This window comes from Heterocephalus glaber, unplaced genomic scaffold, assembly GCF_053883595.1.
Source record: "Heterocephalus glaber isolate CG9 unplaced genomic scaffold, H.glaber_assembly_v1.0 deba00001608, whole genome shotgun sequence".
Lineage (NCBI taxonomy): Eukaryota > Metazoa > Chordata > Mammalia > Rodentia > Bathyergidae > Heterocephalus > Heterocephalus glaber.
In genome coordinates, this window is record NW_028258379.1 from 7564190 (window position 1) to 7587564 (window position 23375).

Consider the following 23375-nt stretch of genomic DNA (forward strand, 5'->3'; position numbering starts at 1 on the left):
AGACCCTACCTCGTAACAGCACATACAGATATAAACTCATCAATGGATTAATTACCTGCTTTACAGAGTAACCACCAAGCAAGACCATATTGATGACATGTGAGGCAAGGATAGACTGATGGGTACTGACATTTTTTCCTCTAGTTTTCAAGACATTATTTTCTGATTGGGTCTTATTTATTTGGGAAACAGGTATAGTTCTGCATGATCCAGTCTTCTTTCAAATGTCCTACTTCTGAGCATAAAGACTTTTGAGGGACATTTGAGATCTAAGCAATAACAAATTGTAGTAATATTGAGTTACAGCTTTAATTTTCATTTTCCTTATGACTAATGATACTGCCTGATTCCCAGATCCCCTCCAATCCTGCCAAGAACTTACTGTAAAATTTCCGATTATATATTTTTCTTATTTTTTTATTGAGCTATTTGGTTTTTCTTTTATTTTTGTTCTAGATTTTTTAGAGTCCTCTTTTATATTCTGAATGTCAGTCCCTTGCAAGATATATGATTTGTGAATCTTTTCCGTTTGTGACCTACTTGTTCACTTTCTTAATGGTATCTTTTTGATAACCAAAAGTTTTTAATTGTGATGATTTAATGTATTATTTTTTTCTACAACTATGGTTTTCTATGTCCAGTTTAAGAAAATTCTGCAAAGTTACAAAGAAGTTCTTTTATGTTTTCTCCTGGAAGATTTATAGACTTATGTTTAGAACTATGACCTATCATCCTTATCCCAAGTGCTAAAGACATTGTTTTTGTCATGACTTGATAGTTGCCTATAATGTAGAATGTTACTTATTTTTTCTCTTACTAAATTTTTCATGATGTTGGCATTTTTGAGGCATCTAGGCCAGAATTTCTGTAGAATTTCACAGTTTAGATTTGGTGTCTCTTCCCCTTTTGTGTTAGATTCAGCATGACATCTGCAAAAAGAGGTAGTTTATTTGCTTTTTTCCAATCTTTGCTCCTTTTTGATAGGTCTCCCACCACCTCAGCAGCTATTATGTATAGTAGCTGCCCTCTTCCTATGGTGCCTTGCCCCCTCCCCTGTGTGACATCATGCCAAGATGGTTGCTCCCACCAAAGAACAAACCCTTCTTCCCACCATGCCCCTGTTCCCACCTGGAGAGTAACCTAATACTCGCTTACCTCCTACCGCCTAGTGACATCACTGGCTCCTCCATTGCCTAGTCACTACCTCACTCAACTCCACCTCAGCCCCTACAAGCCCCACCCCAGTCTCTATAAAAGACTCTCCCTGCCCCAGCCATATTGCTTTTGTCTCTCCTTTGTTCAGAGACAGCCCGGCAGATCTATTCCCCTAATAAAGGCTTGTTGTGGCCTGGTCTGGTCTTGGTCTTCGGCCCTTTTACCTGACACTTTTATTTCCTCTTAGTGCCTTATTGCACTAGCTAATCCTTCGATTACTTTGTTGAATAAGAGTTGTAAGAGATTATAGCTTTGTTTTGTTTGTAGTTTCTTTGGGAAACCATTCTGTCTTTTCACCATTGAATGGTATTATCTAAAGGTTTTTGTTTTTGTTTATGATACATTGTACCAATTTGAGGAGTTTCCCTTTTTGAGAATTCTTATCATTTGTTGAATTTTGTAAAATTTTTTTGCTTTGATTGTATGATCATGTGATTGTATTTCTTTAGCCTGTTAATATGGTGAATTTCATTGATTGCTTTTCAGAAATAGTCCTGCATAACTTGAATAAACACCCTTTGGTCATGGTGTATAATTCTCTATATATTCATGAATTCTTTTGTGGACACTTTGTTAAGGATCTCTTGTGTATTTTCACATAAATATTTGTTTATGGGTTTTGTTTTATTTTGGTACCATCTTTGGTATTTGTATCAGGATAATAGTAGCTTCAAAAATCAATTTAGAAGTATTCTCTCCTAATAGATGATATAAAATTGGTATAAATATTTCTTTAAAATGTTTGCTAGTATTTTCAGTGAGTTCATCTGTGCCTAGAAATTTCTTTTTTGGGGGAGGCAGTTTTAAAATTAGAAATTCAACTACCATAGTAGTTGTAGGACTATTCAAATTACCTATTTCATATTGTGTGCATTTTTGAAGACTTGGTCCATTTATTTTATATTAACACCTTTATGTGTGTGGACTTGGCTAGTAGTATTCCTTTATTATTCTCTTGATTTCTACAGTAGGTAATAATATATGAGTTATGTCCTTATATCTCCTATTTCATTACTGACACTGGTCATTTGCTTAGTCTGTTTTTTCTCTGTTAATTTTTTTTTTTGGTTTGTTTTGTTTTGTTTTGTTTTTGGTGCCGGGATTGAACTCAGGTCCTTGCGCTTGCACAGCAGGCGGCGAAACCACCGAGCTAAATCCCTGGCCCTTTTCTCTGTTAATTTTGTAAGGGATTTCTCAGGTTTTGTTTTTTGGTTTTTTAATCTTTTCTCGGGTAGAGCTCTTTGTTTTATGGATTTTTATCTATTTTCCGTTATCAATTTCATTGTTTTGTGGTCTTTTTTTGGCTAGTTTGGTTTTATTTTGCTCTTCATTTTCTAGTTCTTTGACATATTACTGATTTGAGAGATACTATTTTCAAAACAATCTTTATTGCTGTAAAATATTGTTTGAGCACTACTTTGTTTTATTATGAAATTTTGATGTCATATTGCATTTTCATTTCATTGTGTGTATGTGTGTATATGTTTTAATTTTCTTTGAGATGTCCTGTGTTCCATGGATTATTTAAAATTGTGCTATTTATTTTCAAGTATTTGAGAATTTTCTGGTATGTTTCTATTACTGATTCCATTATTTCCCTCATTCTGACACTAGTCAAAGAGATGAAGAAAAGAGAGCATGACCTCTTTACATCCACATTGTGATAGAAGTCAGGTACAGTATTCTAATTGATACTTGAGGTGTGGAGGATTCTGTTTGTAGGGCGAACATGTTAGTTCTGGCTTTTAAGTATTAAAATTTTTAAAAATAATTATAATTATTGAGTGTAATATGTGTTTCTTGGTTGGAAAAAGAAGATTATAGTTTAAATTTGTAATCAGTGGAAGTGATAATTAGTGTTCCTTGTGATGAAAATTAATTCAAATATTTATCTGTTAATGCCCATGGAATTATGCTTTATGATCCTTATGGCTAATTTTATCTTTGCAAATGTCTTTGGCAGAAATAGTTATTGATAAATACTAATCTTAAAATATCCTTATAATTTTATGTGAATATATTACCATATCCATTTGGAATCCATTTTTAGAATTCTATTAGATTTTTTCTTTTTAGCATGTTATTAATGTTGCAGACTCATCACTTCTTGTGAAGATTAGGTGGAAGCTCTTCAGTTGTAAAGTTAAATGCATTTTTAAATACAGTGGACTCTAGAGTTACAACTGGCCTGACATACAAACAACTTGGGTTATGACTGGAATTTTAGTTTTAATTTATGACCAAAGGCTTAAGTTATGACCCATGTGCTGGCCACTTATTCTTCCAGATGGTCTCAGATACAAATTTAACCCTTAAAGAGTTATTACAACACCCTTTCCTGTGTAAGGTTAATTGAGAAATCCTGGGCCAGTGTCTCTCTGAGAACACAGATCTGCCTGTATACAGGAGAGGTTCTTTGAAGGCTGTGTAGAAGAGCCTGAGCCTTTAATTGACCAACTTGAGTTAGAACCAGCCTTCGGGAATGAATTGAGTTCGAAAGTCAAGGGTCCACTATATGGAAATTTCATTTACAGTGACATCATGTCCAAAAACTTTCGCTGGAATTATAATTTGAACTTAGAAAACATAGCTGGGCATATGATGCATGCCTGGGAAGCAGAGGCAGGAACTTAGCAAGGCACTATCTCAAAAATTAAAAAAAAAAAAAAGAAAGAAAGAAAAGTGGAAGGTTGGGGATGTAGCTCGTTGCAAAGGCCCTGAATGAGCAGTCCCCAACATTTTTGGCACCATGCTAAGGCAGAAATGTGAGCCATGGGAAGTGGCTGTGAATAGAAAAGAAGTTTCCCTTGCTAACATGCCAGTTACCTTCTGCTATGTGCCCTGGTTCCTAACAGGCCATGGACCTGTACAGGTCTTTGGTCCAAGTGTTCAGCCTATAGCATAGCAGGGGGTGGGGGGGGGAAGTAACTGCTGCAAATTTTTAAGGACAGGAGATTTTGTTTTTTGTAAGTTGTCAGAATAGAAATGTGTTAAATTTTGACAGCATAAGAAATGAATGAAACTGGGGCCAAGGATTTAGCTCAGTGGTTTCTCCACCTGCTGCACAAGCACAAGGACCTGTGTTCAATTCCTGGTACCAAAAAAAAAAAAAAAAGAAATGAATGAAAACAGCTTGAAATTCCTTAAAATTCAACTTTTGTAGTATGAAATGACAACATCACACTAATTTTACACATAAACATTGTTGTAGTTTATAATTTTAGACTTGAATACATTAAGGAAATTACCATATCTAAACCATATTCACTTGGGTTTTTTTGGGCTTCTTAATGTGTATATAAATAATTTATTAAATATTGATTTATTGCTTTAATAGATACAAAACTATCAGATTGTTATCAAGTTTGTCAAATTTATAGTTGTAGATTTGTTCATAGTATTTCTTTAATATCTTTTTAATATCTATAGCATCTGTAAAGATATATGCCCTTTCATTTTTGATGTTCGTAATTTATGTCCTTTCACTTTGTTTCTTACGCTGGTTAGAGGCTTTACTAATACTGCTTATATTTTTCAAGGATGACTTCTTGCTGCCTCTAATTGTCTGTTTCTTTTAATTTTATTGATTTATGCTTCTTTTTGTAGTTTTCAGTGGAAACTCGGATTATCAGTTTTAAATTTTTTCCCCCAATGTATGCATTCAATGCTGTAAACTTCCCATTAAGTACTGCTTCTGGTATATCACTCAACATTTTGGTAAATCTTTTTCATTTAGTTAAAAATATTCTAAATTTAGCTTGAGATTTCTTCTTTGACTTATGGTTTACTTAGAGTTGATTGTTTAATCTCCAAGTATTTTGAGATTTCCTGGGTATCTTTCTGTTAGTGATTTCTAGTTTATTTCTCTGTGGTCTGAAAGCAGGAACTGCATACTTTTTTCTTTTAAATTTGTTAACTTTTTTATGGCCTAGAATGTGGCCTCTCTTGATGAATGTTCCATACCAGCTTGAAAGAATGTGTATCCCCCTGTTGTTGAATGAAGTCATCAGTAGATGATCATTATACCTAATTTATTGATGATGTTGTTAAGCTATGTCCTTACCGGTTTTTTGCCTGCCAAACTTTTCCATATTGATGGAAGAATATTGAAATCTCCAACTATAAATGGTGGATTCATCTGTTTTTCTTCAAAATTGTATTAGCTCTTGCATTATATGTTTTAGCAGTTGGTTTTTAGCAGCATCCGTGGTAAATGTGTTACTTTCCTGTTATTGCTGAGATGAAATACCCATCACCCAGTTAAAGGGGAAAGAGTTTGTTTAGCTCACAGTTTGCAGAAGCTGGCTCCAAGGCAGAGTGGAACATGGCAGAGGGGTGTCACAGAGAAGAAACAGTTCATGGTGGCCATGAAGTAGCAAAAGCAACAAGGGACCTTAACAGCATCTTTCTGCCTCTTTTATCTTATCCAGACTACCAGGATTAGGGTAGTGCCAGAGTAATCAGTGGACTGATTTAGTAGTCATACACCTTTGATCCCAGCATCACACACTGTAGATTCTGCCACCTCTGAAAAACCCCTATGACCATATGAGGCTTTGGAGGGACATCTACACACAAACCATAACAGTGAAGATTGACATATCTTCTTAGATAATTGACTACTTTATCATTGTCATGCCCTCTTTATCCCTAATAACTTCTTACTTTGAATTACTAGGTCTAAAATTAATATTGTTATACCTGGTTTCTTTTTATTAGTATTAGCATAGTGTTATGGTTTATATCTAGATGTACCCCCCAGAAGCTCAAGTGCTCATAGAAGAGGATTTTGAAAGGTAATAGGAGTATGGGAGCTTTATAGCTGAGTTGTTGTTAGGGGGTGAAGACTGGTTGGAAGAGGCTGGTCGCTGTGAGAGTGACCTAAAAGGGTATACTCCTCCCCTAACTCTCTACTTCTTATCTGCCATGAGATGAGGAAATATTCCTACACCATGTCCCTGTGCCATGCCATCCTACATTGGAGCAAGCCAACTATTATCTCTTACATCAAATCAAATATAACATTTATTTCATCTTCATTTATATAGATCCTTTATTTATATAGATCCAAGTTTGTTGTGTCATTTTTTCTCTTTCCAAAGAACTTCAGCATTTATTAATTATGTAACCAGTTACCTCAAGATTTTGTTGTCTCAGAAAATCTTTCATTTTTCCTTTCCTTTTCTTTTTTTTGGTAGCAGGGATCGAACTTGAGTCCTTGCACTTGAGCAGCAGGCAGCGAAACCACTGAGCTAAATTCCTTGGCCCCCCTCCTTTTCTTTTGAAAGATCATGTAGGATACAAAAATCTAGGTTTTGGCATGTTTTTTAAAAACCTAAATATTTCACTCCTCTGTCTTGTTACTTGCATAGTTTCTGAGAAATTGAATGTGGGATAGCCTTAAAGTAAGAAATGGTGATGGAACAATCGTATATCCCGCTTTTCCCCTTACACCATATGTAAACATCTCAAAGTGGATCAGAGATCATAATACAAGAATTAAAACTATAAAACTCGGAAGAAAATATAGATGAAAATCCAGATGACCTAGAATTTGACAGTGTATTCTTAAATATGATACCACTAGCATAGAATCTCTAAAATAAATAAACAAACAAACAAATAAATAAATAAATAAATTTAATCAAAATTGAGTGTGTGTGTATGTTTTAATCCATACTTTCAAGAGAGTTGTTAAAGTAAGGTGTAGAATGGAAGACAACATTTATACATCATACAAAGACATTATGTTTCATTGTGTAAGAAATATCCAGAATTTCCACAGAGAGATAATTTAGATTGCTGGTTGTGAGAAGTTAGGGGAAGAGAAAAATTATAGCTTGCTGTTTTTTGGGTATTAGCTTTTTTTTTTTTTCTTTGAATGATGAATATATTTTAGAACTAAATAGAGGTTGTAGTTCCATAACATTATAAATATATCAAAAGGGTCACTGATTATACACTTAGAAATGTTTAAATTTTTTTGTTTTGTTTTGTTTTTTGAGACAGGGTCTCACTATGCAGTTCAGGCAGGCCTTGAACTCTATGGAGCCCAGGCTGACCTTGAACAGCGATCTTCCTGCTTTAGCCTCTCAAGTGCTGGGGTTACAGGCATGTGCCACCAGGCCTAGCAGAAATGTTGAATTTTAACTTCAATAACAAAGGAGAAAATATAAATTTAACTTCAATAACAAAGGAGAAAATATAAATTGGAGAATATCTTAAATGGAAACGAATTAGGAAGTCAGTATAATTTGTTTTATATCACATATTAAGCTATCTGATATATTTTCAGAATATAGTAATGAAAATCAAGTGCTGAAATTTTTGGTATAATTTTTAAGCTATAGCATATTTGCATTTTGCCCTAAGTATTTAACATTCACATTGTGATTATAGATAGGGACACTTTTGGAAAACTAATATTCACAAAAACTGGTTCCTAACTTTTTTTTTTGGTACTGGGGATTGAGCTCAGGACCTTGCACTTGCGAGGCAGGCATGGTACCACTGAGCTAAATCCCCAACTCTGGTTCCTAACTTTTTGATATTCAGATATTTGTTTTTTGCAACTATTATTCAGTCTCCTTACCCTTTTGGAGGATTGTAAGTTATTCTCTTGTGCAGTTCAACTTTGAGTAAATCAGTTGGAATCTTAGTATAAATTTACTCACCACTTTTTTTTTCTGGTGCTGGGAATTGAACTTAGGACCTTGCACTTACTAGGCAGGCACAGTGCCACTGAGCTGCATCCCCAGCCCCTCAATATAAATTTATTACTTTAAAAAATTGCTAAGTATTTTTGCAGGACCACTCCTTACTTTGAAATATTATTTCACTGGTTATTTAGAAACTATAGAATTAAAGAGTTTTGAACTAAATTTATTTTTCATAATACTACATTGTACTTACAAGTGAGAAAATGAACATGAAACTTTTAGTATACAATGAATATCAACTATTATATACTTTGAGTCTGAATCTGAAAGAAGAGTATATATGAGGAAAATGCTTATTAGCTAAGAAGCATGCTAAATATTTTTGCAAATCTTTGCAATTATTTATTACTTAAGAGTGCTGATTTTGCTGACTACAGGTAATGCATGGATTGAGTCTTATGAATAAAGCATGGAAGGTAGAACTAATAGAGTTTTGCGTGAGTGTGTGTGTGTGTGAGTGTGTGTGTGTTTTATCTTGTATCATTTATTTAGTAAAATTCCTTCAAGTAAAATCTTTGAAGACAATCTACTAAAAACAGAGTTGATTGTATGGGAGAGGAAAGGGATATCATTAGTCAGTCATAGAACCTACATAGGAGCTGTGAGATACCATGAAGCGGAGTTCCATAACCAATTAACTGAAAGATCCCCAGTGTTTCTTTCAGTTACAAAAACCTGTATTTCTTGCATAAGGCTTTGAAATAATTTATTATCACATAATGATTGTACTTTTTATTTATTAATACATGTTTGCAGTACATAATGATTACATTTATTATGGGGAGTTGGTATTTGTACACAATACATCGTAATTCTTTTTTTCATCCCCTACCCCTCTCCCTCCCTGCTACTTTTAACTCTTGGTCCCCTTCACATTTGCAAAAGCATTATTTTTATCACTATTTTATCCACCTTTAATTTTTTTCCCCCATCCTTTTTTCCTTCCCTCCCTAGGTGAGAACAGTGGTTAGAATGGCACAGTGGTTAAGTCTACAGGTTCTACAGTTATATGGTGGGAGTTTTCCCAGTACTGGTATTTATTAGTTATATGACCTTGAATAGAAAACTTAACTCCTATATTTTAGTTTCCTCATTAGGGGTACAAATAGTAGTTTTCTAATTTTATGACTTTGATGATTAACTGAAGAGTAGGAAATGTTTAGCATATGATTACTGTTGACCCATTATTATATATTAGAAAGATGAACATTTACAGAAAAATGCTTATAATATTTAAGAATTTGTTCTGAAAAGCCTATTTTACAATATTTCCATGTAATTTTCCTTTCTTCTCCCAAAGGTAATTGTTATATTAACATAAACCAGAATGAGAATGAAATTTATAATTTTCATGTTAGTACTGTTTAGGTTGAGGTATTTCTATTGTGATTTCTCCTATTTTATCTTACTTTTATGATACCTATACAAATTGGGGTATTTTCATTAATCAGTGGAGCAAAGATCATAGTAAGTCCTTTAGTTCTCATATACTAAAGGGAAAAACCCTAAAAATAAGATAGCAAAAATGATTTATTTTCATGTAATTTAGACATGAAAAATAATTATCTTCTCATTTATGATTCAAAAACAGAATTTGTTTTGCATTGATAAAATCTTACAAAAAATTTTACTTTAGAAGGTACCCAGTGTTTCAGAATTTTAAACATAACAATATTTCTTTTTTCTGATTCTAACATAGTACTTGGACCAACATGCATTTCAGAAAAAATGCCTTTAGCAAAAATTGTTTCAAACATAGCTGACTAGTAAGTCGTTAGAAGGGCAAAGGTTTATTCCATTTTAATTATGTCCCCCAAACTTTCAGGCTTTAGGGTTTATAGCTATGCTCTCCTCCTTATTATGGGCAAGAAATATTATGAAAACAAACTTCATGGTACAGTATGCCTTCAATTTTAATTCAGCTGTTTTCTAACTGTCTTAGTTACTTTTCTCATTGCTGGACAAAATACCCAACACCCAAAGTTAAAGGTGGAAAAGTTTATTTAGCTCACTGTTTGTAGAGGTTTCAGTTCATAATTGGCTGGCTCCAAGGCAGTGTGGCCTTGCAGAGGGGCATTGCAGAGCAGGCAGGCAGAAGGGAACAGGCAACAAGTGACAAGCAACAGATTCTTTATTTCCCTTTATATTGTATCCAGGTTACCCACCTTTATATCCAGGGTGGGGCACCCTTAATCCTACTCAGAACTATGCCAACCCAGTCAGTGGACTAATTTAATAGTCACACACCCTTGATCCCAGCATCACACTCTCTAGACTCTGCCAACTCTGAAAAGCCGCATCTTTTCATGAGCTTTGGAAGAACACCTAGATATAAGCCATAAAACAGTGTGCCAACTTGCCCCCACCTCCTTTGGGCCCTACTTAGGCCCAAATAGCTTTCTTAAGGAAATGTTAGAGTGAAGAATGTTTGTATTAAAATTAGGAAAAGCAGAACATTTGTCACAGATTAGGTGGGGCAGTTTCTATTATGTATGGTTTGAAAATTATATATTAGCTCATTTCTCCACTGATAACAAAAACAATGGGAAGAATATTTCTTTAGAATTAATAAATTAATCCAAACATTTCCAACTTTACATTTTCTCTAACTACTTTTTAATGCAACATTTTAATATGTATTAACACTATTAAGGCAGATCTAGACTTTGAGGGCTTAAAGCATGTAATTTTGAGGTACTTTGTAATAGGGAATGTAAAGTAAAAAAGTATTAGATAATAGATCTTTAAAAGGAACAAGTAAAGTATTATATTCTTAGGTAGATTTGAAATGGCTATCATATAAAAAACTTGAATTGAAACAGAAAATAAATCACTTAAGTTTCTTGCTAACAAGAATAAAAATATATATTAATATTATGTTACCTTTAATTTTAGATAGCTATTTCTTCAAGGTATACCTAAATGACTATAGTCTTTTAGAGTTGCAGTTTTTCTCTAGCATTTTAAACAACATTCCATTGTTCTTTGGATTCCATAGTTCTTGCTTGAAACTCAGTTCTTTTTTTTTTTTTTTTTTGGTACCTGGGATCGAACTCAAGACCTTGCACTTGTGAAGCAGGTGTGACCCTTGAAATTTCAATTTTGAGTCTTATTTTTCCTTTGAAGGTGATGTGTCTTTTCTCTCCCTGTGGCTACTTTTAAGATATTCTTGTTATCTTGATTTTCAGCATTTTGACTCTGTTTTTGGTTTTATTTTACTTTTTCTAGTATGCTGTTTGCTGTACTATCTAACTGTACTTAATGTATTGAATCAATTTTGAGATATTCTCAGCAACTTTTAATCCTTTCTAAAAATATTGTTTCTTTCTCCTTTGACTGCAGTTACATGTGTATTTGATCATATGATTCCCATCTCTCTTACATTCTGTTCTTTTTTATTGTTTTCTTTTTTGTTGTTTTATTATTCTGCTTCAGTTTGGACATTTGCTGTTTATTTTCAGATTCACTAATCCTTTTTGTTGTATTGGCTCTGAAATACATCCACTAACTTTTTTTTTTTTCTGTTTGGTACTGGGGATCGAACCAAGGACCTTGCACTTGCGAGGCAGGTGGCAGCACCACTGAGCTATCTAGGCAACTTACTGATCTGTTTTTTTATCTTCTTTGTTACCCTTTTGAATAATTCAGCTGTGTGGCTTTTGATTTTCTTCACCTTGATGCTCCTTGTATCAGCCTTGGGGGATGTGGGAGTTTTCGGAGGCATTTTGTTGTCTTACCTCATTTTGTATTGTATGGTTTGTTTATTGGGTTGATTCTTTTGGGTACTTATAATGGACTTTGTTACTAGTATGGAGATCTCTATAGTTATATCCGCTTTTCAGTGATATACTCTGGGCCTAGCTAAAAATAGGCCTTTGTTTTTTTAGCAAGATTTGACCACCTCCACTAATTTGGGAGGGAAAGATCCATTTGGCTATAAATGTCTCTAATTTCTCATTTTTTATGGCTGAGAAGTACTCCATTTTATTAATAAACCACATTTTCTTTATTCAGTCTCCAGTTGATGGGCAGTTGGGCTGCTTCCAAGTTTTAGCTGTTAAAAACTGTGCTGCTATGAGCATGAGTGCACATATATCACTGTGGTATGATTCTTTTAATTCTGTTGGGAAGATACGCAGCAGTGGAATAGCTGGGTCAAATGGGACTTTGAATCCTAGTTCTTTGAGGTATCTCCATATTGATTTCCACAGTGCATGCACCAGTCGACATCCCCACCAGCAGTGGAGCAGGGTTCCTCTTTCCCCACAGTCCTGCCAACATTTATTATTGGTTGATTTCATGATAACAGCCATTCTTTCTGGAGTGAGGTGAAATCTCAGTCTTGTTTTCATTTGCATCTCATGAATGACCAGTGATGTTGAACATTTTTTCATACGTTTATTTGCTGTTTCTACTTCTTTGTCTGAGAAATGTCTATTCATTTCAGATGCCCATTTTTGGATTGGGTCTTTAAATTTGGGAGGTCTGATTTTTAAAAATTTTTTATAGATTCTCGATAGTAGACCTTTGTCTGAGGAACAGCAGGTGAAAATTTTTTCCCTCATTGTGGGTTGTCTCTTCACACTGTTGGTGGTTTCTCTTGCTGTGTAGAAGCTTTTTAGTAAGAGATCCCACTTGTTGATTGTTTGTGCTAGTTCACAGGCAACTGAGGTTTTGTTCATAAAATCTTTCCCTACACCAATGTCTTCAAGAGTTCTACCTAACCTCTGTTCCAGCTGGTTCAGCATTTCTATTTTAATATTTAGATCTTTAATCCATTTCTATTTTAGTTTAGTGCATGGTGAGAGATATAGGTCTAGTGTTAATCTTTGACAAGTTGAGACCCAGTTTTTCCAGCACCATTTATTAAAGAGGCTATCCTTCCTCCAGTGAGGGTGTTTGGCTCCTTTATCGAAGATGAGATGGCTTAGTATGTCTGGAGTTGTTCCTGCATCGTCTGATCTGTTCCACTGGTCCTCTGGTCTGTTTCTTTGCCAGTACTATGCTCTTTTTTATCACAGTAGCTTTGTAGTATAGTTTTAGGTTGGGGATTGTGATACCCCCTGCAATGTCTCTGTTGCCTAGAACTGCTTTTGCTATTCTTCTTGTTTCAAATGAATTTTTGGATTGTTTTCTCAAGGTCTGTGAAATATGCTGCTGGGATTTCAATTGGGATTGCATTGAATCTATATAGCAGATTTGGAAGTATGGCCATTTTCACTATGTTGATCCTTCCTACCCAGGAGCAGGGGATGTCTTTCCATTTTCTGATATCATCTTCAATGTCTCTTTTCAGAGTGCTATATTTTCAGAGAAGAGGTCTCTTACTTCTTTTGTTAGGTTGATTCCTAGGTAGTTCAGTTTCTTGGATGCTATTGTGAAAGGAATTATTTGCCCTATTTCTCTCTCAGTGAGTCTGTTGTTTGTGTAGAGGAAAACTATTGATTTTTGTGTGTTGACCTTGTATCCAGCTACTTTACTGAATTTGGTTATTAAGTCTAGAAGACTTTTGGTGGAGTTCTTGGGGTCTTCTATATAGAGTATCATATCTACAAATAATGACAGTTTGACTTCTTCATTTCATATCTTGATTCTTTTTATATCTTTCTCTTGTCTAATTGCTGTGGCTAATGTTTCTAGAACTATATTGAACAGGAGTGGTGATAGCGGGCATCCTTGTCTTGTTCCTGATTTTAGTGTGAAGGATTTCAGTTTTTGACCATTTAGTATGATATTGGCTGTTGATTTTTCATAGATGGCTTTTATCTGATTGAGGTAGAGCCTGTCTATTCTAATTTTTTGTAGGGTTTTTATCATAAATGCGTGTTGGATTTTGTCAGATACTTTTTCTGCATCTGTTGAGATGATCATATGGTTTTTGTCCTTGGCTCTGTTGATATAGTGTATTACATTGATTGATTTGCATATGTTGAACCATCCCTGCATCCCTGGAAAGAATCCCACTTGGTCTGGGTGTATGATCTTCTTGATGATCTTCTGCATTCTATTTGCCAGTATCCTATTAAGGATTTTTGCATCTATGTTCATTAGTGAGATTGGCCTATACTTCTCTTTTTTGGTTGGGTCTTTCTCTGTTTTGGGAATCAAGGTGATGCTTGCTTCCAGGAATGAATTTGGGAGTATTGCTTCCCTTTCAATTTCATTGAAGAGTTTAAACAGTAGTGGCAGTAGTTCCTCTCTAAATGTCTTGTAGAATTCAGGAGTGAAGCCATCAGGACATGGGCTTTTCTTAGTTGGTAAGTTTTTAATTACATTTTCAATTTCATTGCTTGATATTGAGTTCTTTAGAATTTTTAGGTCTTCTTCGTTCAACTGTGGTAATTCATATGTATCTAGGAATCTGTCTATTTCTTCTGTGTTTTCCATCTTATTTGCATATAGCTTCTTGAAGTAGGTATTGATGATGCAGTGGATTTCTGCTGGGTCTATTGTAATTTCACCCTCTTCATTCCTAATTGCATGTATTCAGACCTTTTCTTTCCTTTTTCTGATAAGGATGGCTAAGGGTTTGTCAATTTTGTTGATTCTTTTGATGAACTAACTCTTGGCTTCATTAATTTTTTGCATCTTCTCTTTGTCTCCATTGCATTGATTTCTGCTCTGATCTTTATAATTTCCTCCCTTGTATGAGGTTTGGGGTTGTCCTACTCTTCTTTTTCTAGAAGCTTGAGATGCAGAATCAGGTTGTTTAGTTGGGCTCGCTCTGTTTTTCTAATATGAGTATTCACTGCTATGAATTTCCCTCATAAGACTGCTTTCATCGTGTCCCATAGATTCCGATATGTTGTGTTGTCATTGTCAGTTAATTGAAGGAACTGTCTGATTTCTTCTTTAATTTTCTCTGTGACCCATTGGTTATTCAGAAGTGTGTTGTTCAATTTCCGTACGTTTATGAAATCCTTGCGGTTTCTTTTGTTATAGCTCTCCAATTTCATCATGCTATAGTCTGAAAATACACAGGAGATAACTTCAGTTCCTTTGCACTTAAATAAACATGTTCTGTGAGTGAGTATGTTGTCTGTTTTGGAGAATGACCCATGTGCAGCTGAAAAGAATGCGTATTCTGATTTTGTGGGGTGGAGCACTGTAAACATCTGTTAAGTTCATTTGTTCCAGAGTTTGATTGAATTCTAATATTTGATTACTTTTTTTTTGTATAGTTGATCTATTTGTGACAGTGGGGTATTGAGGTCCCCCACTACTATTGTATTAGTGCATGTATGACTTTTCATGTCCGTTAGTATTTGTTTTATATAGTTGGGCACACTAGCGTTTGGTGCATAGGTATTTATGATTGTCATTTCTTCCTCTTGGATTGTTCCCTTTACAAGGATTTAGTGTCTTTCTCTGTCTCTCTGAATCAGCGTTGGTTTGAAATCCACTTGATCTGCGAAGAGGATAGCTACTCCTGCTTTTTTTCGGGTTCCTGCTCCATGGAGCATTGTTTTCTACCCTTTAACTTTCAGTGTATGAGTTTCTTTTTTAATTAAGTGTGTTTCTTGTATACAGCATGTTGTTGGATCTTGCTTCTTGACCCTTTCTGCCAGTCTTATTTCTTTTGATTGGTGAATTGAAACCATTTACATTGATGGTTATAACTGATATGTATCGACTTATTGTCATGCCTTTTTCTTTTTGTTGGATTCTCCCCCTTGGCATTTAATTTCTTGTCGCACCCCATGAATTCATTCTGCTGTCCTTCCTGGGGTTGTGATCTTCATTGTCTTTTCCTAGGATATTGTCTAAAATTTTTGGAGTGCTGGTTTGTTATTCATGAATTTCCTCAGATGCTTTTTGTCATGAAAGAATCTTATTTCCCTATCAATTTTGAAAGTAATTTTGCAGGGTGCATCAATCTGGGTTGGAGGCTGTTTTCCTTTAGGGCTTGAAATACATCACTGCAAGCTCTTCTTGCCTTGAGTGTTTGTGTTGTGAAGTGTGCTGCGATTCTGATGGGCTTTCCATTTTATGTGATTTGTTTCTTTTCTCTAACTCCTTGTAGAACTTTGTTCTTCTGTTGGATTTTTGGAATCTTAACAATTATATGCCTATGTGTAGATTTTTTTTTTTTTAATCAAGGCTAGTTTGAGTCCTATATATGCCTCATTTGTCTGTATGTGAAGTTCTTTTCCCCTGCTTGGGAAGTTTTCATCCATTACTTATGTGAACAGTTTTTTTATGTCTTCTGCACTCTCTCCTCTTTCTTTGTTGACTCCAATCAGCCTTATGTTCTTGTTTGCATCATCTAGCAGCTGCTGGATTCATTTCTCCTGGTCCCTTACAATTTTGAAGCAATTTTTCTTTTCTTGGTCACTAATTGTAATCTTATCTTATATATGTGAACTTCTGTCCTCACATTGGCTCATTCTGCTGTGTAGACTTTCAGTGAAGTGTTTAATCTCCTGGAAATTTGTTTGCATCTGTTTTATGGATTCCATTTGTTTCCTATGTTGGGATTCCATCGTGTTCCTCAGGTCCTCTTTAGATTTATTAATCATGTCTTGCACTATGAGCCAATCTCTGCTGTTATCTGGGAAATTATTTCTGATTTCATTTTTTTCCAGATCCTCTTTTACTGCCAGTTCAGGGAGTCCACATGGTTGAGTATCGGGGTGTTCCATCTCATTTCCCTTTGGGTTTGCTGTAGGTGATCTAGAAGTCTGGGATTTAGACTGGTTTATGTGTGTTCTCATTTCGATGGGGTGGGGTTGGGGTGGAGGGGTGTGTGTTGTTGGCGCCTGTTCGACTCATCTCCTCTGTGCCTGGAGCGGTGGTCCGGTGGCCCCGAAGCCCCTTCCTCTGTGATGGGAGTGGTGGTGCAGCAGCCCAGAAGCCCCTTCCTCTGCACTGGGAGCGGTGGTACACTGGCCTTCAAAATTCCTCTAAAGCTAGCATTAGAGTCTTCGCCCAAAATCTGAGCAACTCTCTCACCATTACACCTGTGTATTCTGTTAGTAGAGCAAGCTTCTCTTGGCCCCTTCCTAATTGGAAGTCCTGTGAACTTGCTTTTTAATTGTTCTGATACTCAGTCTTAAATAATCAATTCCTTCCCCAAACAGTCCCTGACTAAACACTCTGGCAATATGGCAGTCACTACACTGGATTCCTTCGGTAACTGTTACCTTCTGTGTAGAAGGAGTCAGTTTTGAAGTAAAACCCCACACAAGTTTAGCAGTTTACAATAGCCCTATCTGTTATTTCTTCCCGAAGCTCCTGACTTCTGGGGCTTCCCTCATTTCTGTGGAGACAAGCTGCCCTCACTGGGAGCCAGGTCAAGCTTGTAGACTGTTTTGTTCTTTTCTCTGTGTTGTGGTCCTTTTCTCTAGCTCCTCTCTAATTTCTAATTTTCCTCCCAGTTCCTTCCTATTCCCAGAGATTTATTTCTTTTCTGTCTTTGCCAGTTGTTATTTTCAAGGTGTCTGGATTCTGTGTCCCAGAATGGCTGTATTTTGCTGCTGATCACTACTCTACCATTTTGGTTCATCCAGAAATAAAACAAAATGTAGACCTATATGTTTATTATTTTGCATTGTGTTTAATACAAAGTCTATCCTTCAATTATGGCTTATTACTGAAATGTTGGTTTTGTTTATTGAATATTAATATTTAAAAGGCCTAAAAATCAATCAATATATTTGCAAAAAATTTTAAAAGTCAATTTTATTTCAAAATTCATTTTGGTCATTAATAGCTTATTTGAAATGTATGTGTACATTAATTTTCTTTTCTCTCTTTTCTGTTTAGTGAGTGATAGTTGCTTCAGGAATCTTGCAGAAGATCGTAGCGGGATAAATCTTAAAGATCTTGTACAAGATCCTTCTTTGTGAGTATTGGTTTTCAGTACTAAGTATAATTTAAAATTTTATTGTTGCTGTTACATTTTCAAAAGGGTTATAACTGAGAACTAATTTATTGTTGAACAGTTTCTTAGTTTTTAATAAATTGTATTAAATGTAGCAAAATTTGATAAAACGGAGATTTTAGAAGTGATAATGTCATTATTAGAGTTTGATTTTCAAGCAGCAGGGCTGGTGGCTGAATGGCATCTTGCCGGTGTTACTGTAGATAGTGGTGAGGGACTGCTTGGGAAGGTAAGATCACCTTTGTTCCATCAATATTAAGCTTCATTGAGTATATTATTTTACTAGTTATTTGTAATTAGAAATATAAAACAATTATTTATAATAACAATATGTAGTTTAATATATTGCATATCTTCCTAATGTTCCACATTACAAAACTGCATGGTAATTTGGACAGTTTTATATCTTTCAAATTAAATATTTTTGCTCATGAGTCAGTCCCATTCCTAATCAGCAACACTCTACCAAATCACCTTCTGTTTTATGAGTCAGATATATTTTTGCACTTGTATATTTACTTGCAAATAGTTAAATTGTCTTGTATATGAATATATTCTCCCAGAAGCCCAACCTTTATTTAAAATTAATTAATTAATTAAAAAGGTGAGTTACGCCTAGGCAGCAGGAAAAAGAAACTTGGTAGGTGCTTTGGTTATTTAGGTGCAGTGCTTGAAATAAAGTATAATTAAATATAAAATGAGCCTTCCAGATTACATGTAAATCTACCATTCCAAATTAAACTAATAAATCACTGAGAATTTTGTGATGAATAAAACAACACAAGGGTATCTGGAAATTAAGGTTATTAATTCATTAGTGATTGGTCAGTCATTTAAAAAATATTATAAGAGAGTGCTAAGAATGTATAGAGTATTAAAGTTTACAATGTAATAAATTCAAAATGAGTTTCCAAACCCACTCCACTTTTTTGGTCTTGATTTTCCTCAATGAAAAGATCATTGTGAATATTCTTTCTCAAATGATTTTTATTCCTTTGAAGGTTGATAGTTGGCTTTTCAATCCTGTAAAAATTTACCCAAGATAAGAAATTATTCCATGAGGATGTACATACACCTATTAAATGGATATTAAATAACATTTATTTGTTTGAAGAGTCCTATTTCCCTTATAAATGTGGGAGGAATAATTTCTTTAAAAGATTTCACACATGTGAATGAATAAAATAAATTTTCTTATAGTAATACTTGTAAAGTATATTTTTACTAACTATGATTATATATCTGTTTAATATTAGAATAAAAAATATTTTCATATTGTATTTAATGATATAGAAACTCAAGAATTACACTTGAGTAATGTATTATCATAATATAACATTTTTACAGAATTTGGTACTTCTCAGAATGTAGAATAATATTTATCTTTCAGTGTACCTGTAAATTATAAATTTTATCTTTGTATTCTAACAAAAATTCATCATAGACAGCTTCATTGGATATGTAATATAATTCTCCATATCTGTTTAAACAGCTAGATATTTTATTTAGGATCAGTCTCTTGGACTTTGTCTAATATGTAAGAATGTTAGACTTCAGGGATAATAGTGTTGTTTTTGATTGTATCAAGTTGCATTTGGAAAGAACTTTCTCTTTCCTTATCCTTATTTCTTTATTAGTATGTGCTTGTAATACATAATAATTACATTCATCTAGGGGAATTTATTTTCTTTATTAAGTGGTAAGTTATACTATCAATGACTTACATTATGTAGAAATATTTCTTCCTTGGTAAAGTCATGTACAGAAACAAATGCCCAGTGTGAAAAAAATTAATGTATTTTTTGTTGTTATGATGGTGAATATTCTTTCTTTCTGATTAAAATAATCATTTAATACATACTTCATATGTGTAGAGTTTTTAAAAAAGAAAGTCTAGTGCCTCCTTCTGTCCCAAACTCTTGACATAAAACCTTACTACTTTTTACTGATTCATGTGTATGGCTGTAGATCGTTTTATATGAAGTTAAATTGTTTATGTTTCAACATTGACTAAGCTATATGTGGAAGTTTGTTTTTTATGAAGTTCATCTCCTTAAAATCAATGTCATTTGCTATATACTTCAGATTAATATGATTATTAACATTCTATAAATATGTTATTTTAATAAATGTTTCAGATAAAATTAATAGAATAAAATGAATATTGAATCAATGTTTTATTTATTTTTTGATTAAATTCTTTTATTGGTACATTTTAGGTATACAGTATGTTTGCATTTATCATTGGGTGCTTGTACCTGTACATGATGTATCTTGGTTCTTATTTTTTCCCCATTCCCTGTGCTCCCTTCACCCCCTCCACCCTTCCCTATTTACAAAGACTTTGTTTCCATTTTTTCCTTTTCTCATAATTTTTCCTTTCCCTTCTTCCTTTCCCCTTCCCTTCCAATACTTTATATTTTAATGTGTCTTTCGACTTTGTATTAGCATTCATCCATCTGAGCTGCTGATGCTGTAGGGAATTTATGGTAAAGAATGATTAAATATTTCAAGTACTAATCCTGTTAGAAAGAAAGACAGAGTAATACAAGAGGAAAAAGTTTTCTGAGAAAAATCTGGGCTTACCTGAACAATGTTAATCCTCAGAGTAATGTGTTATGTCTTAATCAGATAAGTGAGCAGGTACAGAATTTCTTTGGACAAAGCATAGGATGAAAACCCAATCATTTGTGTGTGTGCATGTGCACAAATGATGTTTAAAAGTCGTCACAGCCAGATAAGGAGCTTACTGCTTGAAAACTCAGAAATGCAAAACCTAAAGTGACTAATTCATAGTCTAAATCTAATTCATTCTGATGGAATAGTATGGTAGATATTCTGTAGTTTAATACCTAGACCAGTGGTGGCAAACCTATGGCACACATGCCTCAGAAGGCACTCAGAGCCCTCTTTGTTGGCACTCAAGCCAAGTCACCCAGCATCCCCCCAGTAGCCGAGCATTCAGGTCTAATTGCATTGTTGGCACTTTGCTAAGTAAGTGGGTTTGAGGTTGCAGTTTGGATACTCGGTCCCTAAAAGGTTTACCATCACTGACTTAAACTAAAGGATACATACACCAAGGATTTCATTTCCATTGTTAAAGGAGGAATGTCATAGGAGAAAAAAAAAAGATATATGTAAGACCACGTAGAGGAACTGAAATTCACTTTTAGTGAATTAATATACCTAATTTTTTTAAATTAATTAATATACCTAATTATTTTTTTATTATTTGCATGCTTAATTTTACAATAAACCATTTTAGTAGCTTGTCTTCTGTTTATGATTATAAATATCTTATTGATTCCTTTTCTATTTGTGTAATTTGTCAATTTGTATTGTGTTACGAGCCCTCTTGTGGTAATTATGGTCTCTCAATAGCACATTGAAAAGTGTTGTCACATTTAACTTGACTTAGAATCATAATAGATACATATCTAATATGTGACTATTTTCATCAATATAAAATTTATTCTTAGCATGATTGACATTTTTTCTTTAAGTAGAAAAATTCAGTGTTTAAGTTATGAGAATATACTATTTTTTCTGAATAGATTATTATATGCAAAAAAGATGTGTATAAAGTACTTTAAGTTATATTCAGTTGTGTTCTCTGTAGGGGCATTTCACTCCTTTCGATGATACCCTATAGATAAGATATAAAACATTGTAGTGTTTATTTTTTAGGTTGCTTATTGCTTATTTCTAATAATTATTTGAACTAAGATTACACATTCAGGTATTATTAAAAACTTTTTAAGAATCTAAATAAAAAACCCAAGAGAAAAGAACTAGAGAAATCTATTCATAATATTCATGGTGCTGATTCTGTTTGTGGCAGGGATGGGGAAGAATGTGATTGATTGTTGGTTTTTGTAGATATATATCATTTTATTTAATTTGCAAAAGCTCTTAAAATTTAGGAACATCTTTGGTATGTGCTGAGTAGGACTGTTAGAGGAAGAATTGCTTAATTCATGAAGGAATTGCTCATCTATGAATGTTAAAAGTATAAGTCAGAATACAGAATATTTGCAATTTTTTTCCTTCCAGTCATATGGGGAAATTTTACATGTATATACTACATTTTGTTTTTCTTTTTATCTCCATCAGTGGACATTTGGGTAGCTTCTATCTTTTGGCTATTGTGATTAATGCTTCTGTGAACATGGGTTGCAAGTGTCTTATTAAGATATGTACCCAGAACCAACACCATATTGTTTTTGATAGCAGCTATACATTTTTATATTTGCACTAGCAATATATGAAGATTTCAATTTCTGTACACCTTCCCCAACACTTATTTGTTTTGATAATAGCAATTTTAATGGGTATGATGTGATAACATCCTAATGAGTGTTCTTGGTATTTTTAATTGAACTTCACTTCTTCACATCTAGTCTTTAATAATGACTTTGATGTAACTCATCATGAAAATAAAGGGAAACGGTGTTTTCTTCTGCTTGAGTATTATAACACTGCTATACTGTGAAGTAAACTGTACAACACTGTGTTACTTCAAACACAAAGTCTCTTTCCTATTACAAAGATTAAAAACACAAGTCCATGGTGATTTTGTAACCATAGCATTTTGATAAATTAATTTTCTCATTTTGTATTGCTTGACTGGATATATATTAATACTATATTTATTATACCTTATCTATAAAGAATTGCTTTTAGGAAAAAAACCTCTTAATTACTACCTACTAGATTAGGTATGTAATAGCAACAACCTGCTAGTTGAAATATACTTTGATGTTACAGATTAATGATAAATAATGATATTTTATGTCGAAGAAGAGATAAAATTAGATAAAATAGTTGTATGTAATTGTAAATTTCTTAGACATAAAAATTTCATTAACTTTTATGTAATTTACAAATTTTACCACTGTTAATGGAAACTTTATTCTTTTGGTGGTTCTGAATCATAGCCTCATCCCCCAGAGTACACTTGTCATCACACTACAGTCTGATTAAATGATATTTTGATCCCTTGGTTCATGACATTAAATATGAAGGAAAGGCAGGATTGCTTTCTGGAAAGCAATCATCTCTAAATATAGCCAGTACTTATCTGTTGGTGTTAAGACAGGTTGCTATGGTGAATTGAATTTTTTGAAAATGCCAGTCAGCACTAGATAAACATTGGGTGCCGAAGTAATTATTTCCTACAGAGCTGTACATTCTCATTCTTCACTTTTCAGGTAGATGAATTTACTTAATGTTTTTATGCACTATTTATAAAAATTCAGTTTTAGAGTACCTTTGAGGCCTTTACTATTTATTAAAGAAAACAGAAAAGTCTTTAAAGTTTTATCCTTTATTTCCTTGTGTATGAATTTTACTTGGTAGAGAAATGTATTTTTCCAATGGCAGTGTTTTAAACAACATTGTCTTTTTTTTTTTTCTGGTTTGCTGTCGATAGTTTTGTTAAATCTAAGATAGCTACCAAAACTGTCTTGTGTGTGATTACCTCTTAGCGTAGGATTTCATCTTTTTTTTTTTAATTGTTTTTGTGAGACAGGGTCTTCACTGTGTAGTTCAGGCTGACC

The 23375-nt window shown here is 33.8% G+C and overlaps 1 protein-coding gene across 34 annotated transcripts in view; it reads left to right on the forward strand.

Moving 5' to 3' along the window:
• Positions 1–23375, forward strand: part of Gphn (gephyrin) — a 589435-nt gene that overhangs the window by 113520 nt on the left and 452540 nt on the right. For 33 of the 34 annotated variants that reach the window (XM_087195039.1, XM_087195042.1, XM_021247567.2 and 30 more), the window contains exon 2: positions 17700–17778. In XM_087195039.1, the coding sequence (XP_087051165.1) occupies positions 17700–17778 (79 nt within the window). Of the gene's footprint in view, positions 1–17699; positions 17779–23375 lie in introns of those variants that run through there. The other variant, XM_087195065.1, reaches the window with a different exon arrangement.